Source organism: Alligator mississippiensis, chromosome 3 (assembly GCF_030867095.1).
Source record: "Alligator mississippiensis isolate rAllMis1 chromosome 3, rAllMis1, whole genome shotgun sequence".
NCBI classification, from domain to species: domain Eukaryota; kingdom Metazoa; phylum Chordata; order Crocodylia; family Alligatoridae; genus Alligator; species Alligator mississippiensis.
This window is the reverse complement of record NC_081826.1, coordinates 126,334,173-126,345,123: the sequence shown is the minus strand read 5'-3', so window position 1 is coordinate 126,345,123 and position 10,951 is coordinate 126,334,173. Positions and strand designations below refer to the sequence as shown.

Below are 10,951 nucleotides of genomic sequence, written 5' to 3'. Positions count from 1 at the left end.
AAATTTCAGGAGCTGTTGCTGGAAGCAGACAGGTGTGACATACAAAAAGCTTATGTCTCTCTCTGACTGTGTTGTAGTCTAACAGGCTCCACCCTGCCCTGCTTTCTGCCTGGCTTGTGCCCTATCAGCACGTAACCAATTGTCTCATTTGCCTCTTCCCCGATTCTGCTGAGAACCAAACAGAATACTGTTTAAAAGTGTCTAGTTGTTTTTCCAGTCGCGGGGAAGAGTTGGAAATCAGCTATGTACAACTATTAAATCTGCTATATTGCTCCCTACCTCAAAACTAGGTGAGCTACTGCTGGCAAAACAACACAAGTGCCATCAAGCAATTATAACAACATAGTGAAGTACATCTCCAAAACCCCTGTATATGTAACTTAGATATTTGTCAATTCCTCATGTCAGATATTTACTTTCTAATGACTGTGCTATTGTGCATCACATGGTTTGAATGAGGCTGTACTTCTGATTTCTATCAATAATTAACAGCATCCTTTTGGTTCCCCCCTCCTCTTTAGCATACCTGTGAGGTAGGTAGCCATGTTAGTGTGAAGTTGGGCAGAAGGCTGGCACTTGATGGCATTTGTGTTCTTTTTATCCACCCAGCCAGCACGTTTGCCCCAGCAGCAGGCACTCCAGCCCACCTCTCCCTGTCACACATTTCAGTGGTGTCAGGGGTTACATTGCTCCTAACTGAGCCAGCCTGGGGAATCAAAGCCATTCAAAGCGAAACTCCACTGAGTGGCAAAAGCTGCAGTCTGTGAAGGGAGCAGAGAATTGGTAGGAGGGGCAGTAACCTGTCCTTCACCTGGGAGACTCATCCCTCCCCCTACCTGGCACACACAAGGAAATGCAGTTCAGCTCTCACCGGAGTGAGACACAGGAACAGCCAGGAAGAAAACTTGGCCCGTTCAACTTGAGCCTCAGCCGAATCAACTTGGAGGCCTTGGGTTGCTACTCTTGGACAAGTGAGGAGCTTTAAACACTCTTAAAAAGGGGTGGAAGGGAGGATTGCATGGGGGGAGGAGAGTTAGGGAAAGGGCATGGGCTTGGTTCTGGATTTTGTAAGGGGAGGAGAATGTGTATGACAGCGAGCTGGGATGGTAGATTTTCATGGGGTGCTGCATGCCAGGAGGTTTGCATTTGGGGAAAGAAAGAGAAGGGGAAGGAGATTCTCTCATGACACAGGGTCTGGGGCTGCATTGAAATTCCCGGCTGTTGGAAGCGGGTGGGTGTGACATGGAAAGGCCTTCACCCCTTGCTTTGCGCCTCAGACAGCCCGGATTCCTAGAGAAACAAGACAAAGGAGAGTCCTGTCTTGTCCACTCCTAGACAAACGCAGCAGTTTGCAACTTCCCCTAGGAATATAAGCAAGTGGGTGTGATAATTATTTTAGTTGCATGAGAAAACTCGGGGAATTTACAGGACTTGAAAAATGTAAAAAAATCCAAAAGTGACAAAGCTGTAATTTCCTTAGTTACCATGGATTACCATACAGCATATTTTCCCTCAAAACACAACATGTGTTTTCTGAGCACGGGTACCTGCAAGTCAGCTCACTGTCCGGCTACTTTTTTTTTTTGCTACAATAATCCTTTTCATAGCTGTGGGACTTGGATTTTGGTGATATTTTTCATTAGACCAGCTGTACAGGTGAGAGAGCTGTTAGACAAGCTTTGGGGCATCAAGTACCAATGTATGAGCTGAATTTGGGGGGAAAAAATAAATTATTTTTTCACTTGTTTCATGTGCAGGGAAATACTTTTTTAATACAAGAAATTCCACAAACTTCCCTCTTTGAACTCAACCTCAATCTCCTGTTGTCCTCAAGAGAATTGAAACTCAAGGATGCCCTTAAGAAAGGCAGAGCCTATGTCTTTCAAAATAGTTGCCGCTTTCCATTGGCACTGGATTCAAGCTGCCATGGTCAGGGGTGTCAAATTCACCCCATACCCTGAGCCATATCCAGGCCATGCAGCTTCTCATGGGCTGGAGCTACAGATGGTAGGGGGGAGGTAGATGTGGTACGGCCAGCAGACACAGCCAGCAGTTGGGTCCAGTGATGGAGGCAGGAGGTCTAGTGCGACTGATTCAGCACAGTGCTGCCACCCTGGCCACTGATGGCCGTGCCCAACAGGGTCCTATACCCCATGTTCTGCACCAGACCCTGCCCCCTAGCTCCCTGGGCCCCCAGGAGTCCCAGAGGGAACAGCTCTGTCATCCTGATCCGGCCTGTTAGTGGTTCACTTAATGTTCCTGATTGAAGGCATTAATCTTACCATTCAGTTTCTAAGTTGTTCTGGGGAATACTTACATGTCTATAATACTGTACTGTAAAACAGTGGTTCGCAACCTTTTTTGTATCAGGACCTATATGTAAACATCGATGGCCATTCCCGACCCACAGCCACCTGGCCCTGCTGGTGCCTCTCACTCCCAAGCCACAGGCCCCTGCCCCCCTGGACCATGCTGGTGCCCCTCACTCACAACCCGCAGCCATCTACCCCCACCAGCCCTGCTGGAGGGGGCCTCCAGCTGTCCCTGTCCTGCTCAGGCTGGAGCGCAGTGGCTCTGGCTCATGTGGGTGACAGTGGAGTGAGTCCAGCCCTGGCATGCAAGAGGAGGGGAGGCCTGTGGCACCCCCCTATCCTGGGCTGGGGTTCCCATGCTGCACCAGGCAGCCTGGTCATGGCCCCACCTACCCCTAGGCAGGGTTTCCTGGCCGCCCCTCCTCTGCAAGTATGGGCACTGGACCCTGTGCTGCTGGCTCAGCTACACAGCTCTCCGCTGCCCCTGAAGGACCCCATCCCTCAGCCCCCTTCCCCCCGCTGGAGGGGCAGACACCTCCCCCCATTCCCCCTTGCCCTGATCCAGCCCTGGTGCTCAGCCACCTTCCCCCAGTGCTGACAGGCACCCTCCCACACACACACCCGTCCTCCTCCACACCCATACCGACACCCAGACAGTCCCCAAGCCCCGACCCTCCAACCCCCACTCCCCATACACTTACCTGTATCCAGGTGCTGAGGCTGCTCCCACAACCCTGCCTGGCTGCATGGCAGCCACATGCATGTGCATGAGCAGAGGAATGTGTACCCTCTGCCTCCAGTTGCCCCAAGCAGCTCCTTGCAGACCAAAATGCTGCCAGCCTGCAAGGGGAAACCCATGCTTTCCCGCATTTTTCTGGGACTTGCTTGCAATCCTTTGAAATATTCTTATGACCCACTTTTGGGTCATGACCCATAGGTTGAGCAAGACTGCTCTAAATTACTGGGGACAGGTACCCTCAAATTTAGCTACATCTTAAAATAGAGCCTTGTTGCACAGGATGTGTTTTATCTGAGAGCATAGAATTAATTCTGTGCTACATTAAAGGTGAGAATGTGTTCTGAGCAGTTGCATGGTACTGCCGACTACAATCTCAGCCTGCTCTGGACAGGGCTGGAGCTGGCTGTGCCCCCCTTGCCCTCCTCTCAGAAACTGATCCTGGCACCAGGTGCTGCAGTTCACACATTTGCCCAAGAATACACGCAGCCCCCGTGCCAACCCCACCACGTGCCAGCACAGCCCAGCCCAGGAACACCTGCCCTTAGCACACTGGGGCGAGTCAGCTCTGCTGTGGGCCAAGGAGAGGATAGCATTCCTGCTGCTGGATCCTCAGGGTGAGATGGGTCTCCTGGCAGTCTTCAACCCCCTGCACCTCACTGGAATCTGGAACTCATATTATCTCCATGGAGCACTCCAATGATAGCCGAACACATGTTACTTAATACGATCTGGAGATAGTCCTCCCGGGAAAAGTCATAACTTTGCTACCATACGAGCTCACTTAGCACATGTTTTACTGCTTGAACACATGGATGCTTGTATTTTAAGTGCATTTAACACGTCCTAAATGTAATGTGTGATATGACCCATCGTTCTTCTCTGGAAACAGAACATTGTTAGAAGTTTGACTGTGCTCTGGTAGTAAGGCTCCCCTGGCTTTGATCTGTGCTCTCTCCTAAGAACATACTAGAATAAAAGGCCAATTCTTCCTTCAGATTTACATGGCTCTCACATAAGCCAGTGGAAGCTGCACATGCACACCACACAATGCAGACCTAAGTAGGTAGGTGAAAATTTCCTATGCTTGTTGTCTGATACAAAAAGACAGCACTGTAAGAGTCTTGATTTACTCTTTATAGAGAAGTACAGAAGGGTATTATACACTGTCCCTGTAATCAGGCTAGGAGAGAAAAAACAGCCTGTGAAAACAGCTCAAGTGCTGAGTCACAGAACGGTCAAGTTTCCCAGTTAATGGAAAAATTAAAAAAAATCCCACACTTGTCCCTCTCTCTAAAGTAGACACTTTGTTAATAGATTGAGGACTCTGCTTCTTTCTGTTCCCCAACAACAAAAGCTTTGCTCCTCAGTCACCTTTAGTGAATCTTACCCAACATGAGAGCAATTATGTTGTGCAAATGGTGGTCAATGAATAACTTAAATTTGAACTGTGAACTGAATCAGTGTTATGTCTCTTGCTCAGGAGATTATTTCAGCCAAAAAGAATACATGTAAGAGCCAAGATGTCTCAAAAAGACAGACCTCACCAAGATAAACCATACCGATACCACGAGAGCCACGGTTATGACAGGTACACCACAGAGAGAAGGACTAAAGAACCATACCCATCCCATGGAAGGTATGTCTTGCATCTGTAAAGGAAGTATTATCTGGATTTTTATACTCAGATTGCAATAATATCAGGAAAAGCACATTCAGCCTTTAAAATGCAGAACGAGCATGGCATGTTCAGAATTGAGAAGTTACTTTGTGATTAGAAATTGTAAAGTATGTAATTAAGTGCAAGTGTTCTTCCTACTAGATTCTTGAGTCACAGTAGGCTGGCAGACAGGGAAAGCTGAAATAGAGGCATGGGAGTAGCTGAGTTTTTATGGCCAGACCTGGATCATATACATAGGGGAATAGTGGTCATGTGACTTAGCCACATTTTCCTAGGAGGGATTGTCATATGGTTGTCCAGAATGGGGAGGGCCTGTCTACTAGGGCAGTGCGAAATTTCGACAAATCATTCGTTTCAAAGCTGCTTCAAGCTCAAAACACAATCAAAACAAAATGAAAGGCTTTGAAACAGCTTCAAAAGGAAGCAAGGGCACTCGAAATGTTTCAAAAGTTTCAAAATGTTCTGAGTTTCGAAGCTGGACTTGTTTGCAGCTAAACAGAAACTTAGAAGAGGGAGGGGGAAGGCGGGGAAAGGACTGCTCTGATATGGACATCTAGCTCCCAGTTCAATTCCCCAGTTCTCTGATCACTTCCCCAGCTCTTCCAAGGGGTTGCGGGCTGCTGATCTACATGCAGGGTTTCAGCAGGCTGGAGCAGACTGCAGTGATGTCGCTGGCCCCAGCCTGCTGAAACCCAGCGCACAGATCCAGGGGCCCGTGCCCCCCAGGAAGAACTGGGGGAATGATCAGAGAGCTGGATAATCGAACCAGGGGCTGGGGAATCAAAACCAGGGGCTGGGGGAATGTTTAGGTCCCTGAACATTCCCCAGTTCGATTCCCCAGCTCTCCAATCATTCCCCTAGCTCTTTGATAGCTTTCCCCAGCTCTTCCTGGGGGGTGGGGGCGCAGGCCCCTGGATGATGCAGGATGACAGCAGACTGACACTGCCAGCTGGGGATGGTGGTGGCTCTTGGGCTATTTCCCCAGCTGGCAGCAGCAGCCTGCTGAAAGCGCACACACAGATCACAGGGCCGCGCACCCTAGGAAGAATGATCAGAGAGCTGGGGAATCGAAGCGAGAGCTCTGGCTAAACACATGGAGCCACCCCAGCTCCAGGACAGCACACGGTGCCCTGCCAAGCCACGCTGCACCCGTGCCATGGGGCAGCTGCCAAGTGGGTGCCAGGCAGGGGGGATGATCCCTGCTGCCCTGCGCTGCATGGGGAGGGTCTGCCACCAGCCCTCAGAGGCCCCAATCACTGCTGCCAGAGCAGGTATGTGCAGGGCTTTATTTTTTAAACCTCTGCACTCGCTGGCTGCAGAGCATGCAGGTGATGGCATGCTGCTGCTGTCTAGGACAAACACCAGCACCTGAGTCTGCCAGTGCAGCCCATGCCGAAAAGAACCCAGTGCTGGCACGCTGGCCTCAGCTGGCAGCGGCAGCCTGATGTCACCCTGCATGCAGATCCAGGGGTCCGTGCTGTGGGGCTGTGCCAGACTCCTCCCGGGGGGAGCAGGCCCCCAGATCTGCGTGTGGGATGATAGCAGGCTGCCGCTGCCAACAAGTGATACGAGTTTTGCTTAGAATAGTCTGAGGTGCAGTTTCACAAAACTCTCTGCACCTATCTCCTTAAACCTTGGCAGGCTTCATGCCCTCAGAAGGGGCTACCATCCCTGTCATTTTCATCTAAATCAGGCAAGCAATGGCAAAGTTATAGGTATTTATGTGATTCCCCATTATAACCTATGGGCTAAACGTTGAACTGCATCGAAACAGCGTTGAAACAACGGAACAGTTTTGATGAAACAAAACAGAACAGTGCTTCAAAACAGTGAAACGAAACACTGTCCCTTCAAAACAGCAAAATGGAAGTCAAAACAAAATGGTGCTGTTTTACACAGCCCTCTCTACATGCAGAGTTGCATGGATTTAAACGAAAGATACAATTCAGTTGAAGCAAGTGCAAAGGCAGAACAAATGCTTATTTCAAGCTAAACTAAACTAAACTAGAAACAGGTTCAAATTAATCCAGAATAAGAAAGATCATGCCTTTGTACCCACTTATGTAAGGCATTGCTAATTCAACAGCACGGCTTAATTGCCTAAGGCAGGCTGTGTGTTTGAAGAGAGTCCAAGGCCCCTTTCAGTGCAATGGGTGAAGAAATAAATGGAGAGATAAGGTTGGCTTCTGAGAAACTGGAACAAGTTGCAGTCTCTCTTTCAGCCCTTCCTGCCTACCACATACTGGCATGGGACTGGTTTTTTTTTTCCCCACTATGACTTTATTTAAGTGTGTCTGCACTATAGTCACTGCCCAAACCAACTTTAAACATACAAGTGTGGGTACTGGTAGCAATTTAGCCATGGCATCACCGAACTATCTTGCTATGCCCTTGTGACTGTAGTGTACCTTAAGAATAACAGAGCCAATTAACTCTTAAAACAATAGAACAGGGAAGGGGAAATGAATTTAAATAGGTTAAAAGTGACCAGAATGTTGAAGTGATTCTTAAAATCTGTATTTAATGGGGACAATAGAGATTTGAGCCATCAAGACTTAAAAATAATGTTAAAGAGCCATGTAGGGAATACAGGGAAATTTTCTAGCGCCCTGGTCCACATGATGTGAATTCTAGTGCCTCAAGCTGCTGAACTTTTTAAAAGTCAAGAAAAACTAGGGAGGAAAGAGATGAAAAGCAAAATGCAGTATCATCTTTAGAAAGAAAAAGAGTAAGACGGTCTTTCTGTCACTGAAGCAGCCTAATTTTTACCCTTAGTCAAAGGAAGAAAGATCATAAGGGAAATAAACATATAGCTACCTAATGAATAATGGAATTATGAATATATTAAAAGTCTTGCAACAAACTTAACTACTTTTGCTTTAATAGAGTTATCTAAATATTTAAAAAAGACAGCCAGATTTAATATCTGGCACTAAGTGAAGCACCTGCATCAGTTTATCTCAAAATTTACTTTCAACATTAACAACAATTGGCTAGAAACAGAGTGAAAACTGGCTGGAGGACTATAAACAAAGGCCAACAATACATATGGCTGTATCCAGTTTGGGGCCCAGATAAGGGAAATTGCTTGAGGGAAACTGCAGGCATAGTTGATTTTTCAGATCAAAATTATATAGGACACAATTCTCTGAACAAGCAGGAAATCTAAGAGGAACCATCTCCCCAAAGGACTGGTCAACAATTTTCTGCCTAAAGTCTAAGCCATTTTGATAGAAAGTTGGGATTTGAACTAAAACACATTTTTGCATGAGATTATGTCTGCTTTTAAGCAGTAGGTTCACACATTTTGTTGAACAGCTATCAAGTGACTGCCTAGAGGAGTTTTCCATCTGTTGACTCCTCTGTGAAATCCTATGAAATATGAACTTTCATTTCTACCCAGGAGAACTTTTACAGTCGTTTGTCCAATGCCTGATGAAGGGTGTTAGTGCCCAAAAGCTTGCAATTAAAGTTTTGGGGGGGGGGTTTGCAAAAATTTTGTTGGTCTAATAATAGATATGATCTCTACTACGAGTCCTGATCACATTTTGTTGAAAAAACTTATACCAAAATACTGAAGACTTTTCAAAACCTCAAATCCTTTGATTCAACGTGATGGCACAGTGAATATAATTAGAGAGCCTAATGGTTCAGTTCCCCTCTAGGTGCTATAATCTCAGACCAGACTCCCTCTTTCCATGCACTTTTCCCCAAAACATGCCTATTACATGCCTCTTCCTTTTACTGGAAAGGAGGAGTATGTTGCATCATGGGAGATGTAGTCTGGCCTCAAGGCCCAGCCATTAGAGAAGAATGGGAGCAAAGGTGGCCATAAGAAATTGCTAGAAAAAAATACAACTATCTGGTTAAGATCTTTTTTTCTTATTATTTGGAAAATATATAGCACGTATTTGTGATGCATCACAAACGTGTTGTGATGCAACATTCCTGGCAAGTAGCTCGATATAACACAGAGAAGCAGCTGCATCAGAAGTATCAAAGGGATTGCTTTCAAGTTAGCTGAAAGACATATAAATCACACAGTTTATTTAATTTATGTCACACAGCTGTACAGGACACTTGGGTGGTTGCCCAAGACAGATCAAAGGTCAGAAAATCACAAATGTTTTAGGCAAAAGGGAGCTGTTGGCAACTGCTTCTGCAGATAATGAGTTGGGTCTGGTCTTATTCAACATCTTCATTAAAAATATAAAAATAATCCATTTGGATTCAGACAAGTAAACAAAAGCATCCTGTGACTACATTGGGTTGATACTTTTGGATTATACTAAACTGGTGGCATTGCAGTAAAATAGAGAAGTGCAAAGGCACCAAATGAGACTAGAAAATAAATTCAGTTGTGGGAAAACCCAGACTAATAAACCTGTTGGATAAGTAACCTCAAGTAGAGCTTTTGAGGGTGAAATAAGTTTTAAACTACCACTAAAAGGGCGCATCTACAGATGTTAAAAGTGCAGTAGACTAATTCTACTGCACATTAGTGCGTCACGGTGAAAGACATACTAATGCGCAAATGCACAGTACAATTAATCTACTGTGTATTAGCATCACCTAAAATGTGCCGGTGCTACTGCACAGTAGTGCTGATTATGGTGCATTTAATACCTGTTATTACCGATACTAACTTAATTAGTAAGTTAGTAATTACAGCGCATTAATGCATGTGTAGATGTGCCCAAAGACTCTTATAAGACAACACCATATAGGACACATTGAGCCACATGATTGGGCCAAATTGAGCTTACTTTAAGCCATGTGATTGTAGATTGGGAGTGGCTTGGGCATACATTTGCTGGTGCTGGGAGCCAGACTGGGAACCCAATCTAAGAAATGTAGGGCTATCAGGTGTAGGGGAGTTGTCCGTCTGGGATGTGGAAGTGAGGGAGCTAAAAATAGCCCAGTCAGGGTTGGTGGGGTAGGAAGAGTGCAGCCTCAGGGCTGGGGCAAGCAGCTGGGCTTTCCCAGCCCCAGGGCTGCTTTCTGAACATGTGCAGATGTATGGTAGATCAGGGTAACCTGTTCCCAATCTAACTTAGTTCATCTCCTTAGGTGAACTAATTTAAATTGGGCCAGCCATTTTTTGCCTGATTTAACCTCCCCAAATGCCTCCCCAGATCACCACTTAGATCAGCCTAACCCTAGTTAGATGGAGCTAAATGTAACATCTGCACATATCCACTCTGTTTTATCTTAGTTCTTATACCTCCTCCTCATCCCTGCTTTCCACTACTAGGTAAAAGAAGCACAACATGTAATATGTGGTTCTTTCTCACTCTTACCTGGGGAAGAACTTTGTAGTTTGATACGGCTTTTAGGCACGCAATGTCTTTGAGAGAAGGCAGATCAAAGAAACACGCTTTGCACTGGGAACAGAAAGTGGAAGACCTTGTGATCATCTTTGGTTCCAGTGGAAGTTCATACTGTGGTCTTACTCCTGCCTTGAGGAAAGCTCTGTCTCTCCTGCACAGAGGAATTTTCCCCCTTGTGGTAGAAAGTTTCAGGCCAATGGGAAGGAAACTAAAATCTCACCATATATTGTAAAACGGTTAAATAGGAGAATGAGTATATACAATGTTATCTCCGCTAACCTTTTTGCATCTTACATTGTTGTAAGTGGTTTTAAATGTCATGTTTTTTCTTCTTTTTTTTAAGGAATCTTTGCAGGATGCAGAAAACTGCAAACATGGATTAAATGTAGTACATAACCATAAACGGGTTGTACTTACATATTTGTTTCTTGTGTGCAACGCTGCAAACAAATGTTGGCCTTTGGTTTGTCCATGGGCTGGTAATTAATGAACATTTGTTTTTAATGACATACAGTTGCTACTTGATATTTGTAAATGGGATTTCCCCCAATGCCCTCATTTGTTTTGCAGATTCCTTTCTGAGAGCATTAGTAATAGCTCAGTGAACCTATTACGTGAATAATCAAAGTTTTTCAAAATAGCTGTGAGAACAGTACCAGTGAAAATACCTTTATAAATGTTTATTTATGCAAATGTGTGTGATCTACTGACTTTCTGTGATCATCCTTGTGAAGCAACTGCATCTAAATATTTGCAAACAACAGAGATGACAATTACTACTGACGCAGATGAGTAGATTTCAGCAATAAGAACATTTACTAACGTTCTTGCAGCACTTGGCCACATGCATGTTGGATTCTACCCTCTCCCAGGCATTAACCCCTTTCTTCCT

The 10,951-nt window shown here is 45.6% G+C and overlaps 1 protein-coding gene across 1 annotated transcript in view; it reads left to right on the top strand.

The window, feature by feature from the left end:
• The first annotated feature begins 566 nt into the window (after positions 1–566).
• LOC102561139 (MARVEL domain-containing protein 3) overlaps positions 567–10,951 on the top strand; it is a 31,147-nt gene continuing 20,762 nt past the window's right edge. Inside the window, exons 1-2 of the mRNA XM_014606963.3 lie at positions 567–971; positions 4,532–4,687. Of these exons, the coding sequence (XP_014462449.1) occupies positions 4,572–4,687 (116 nt within the window). The 5' untranslated portion in view covers positions 567–971; positions 4,532–4,571. The remainder of the gene's footprint in view (positions 972–4,531; positions 4,688–10,951) is intronic.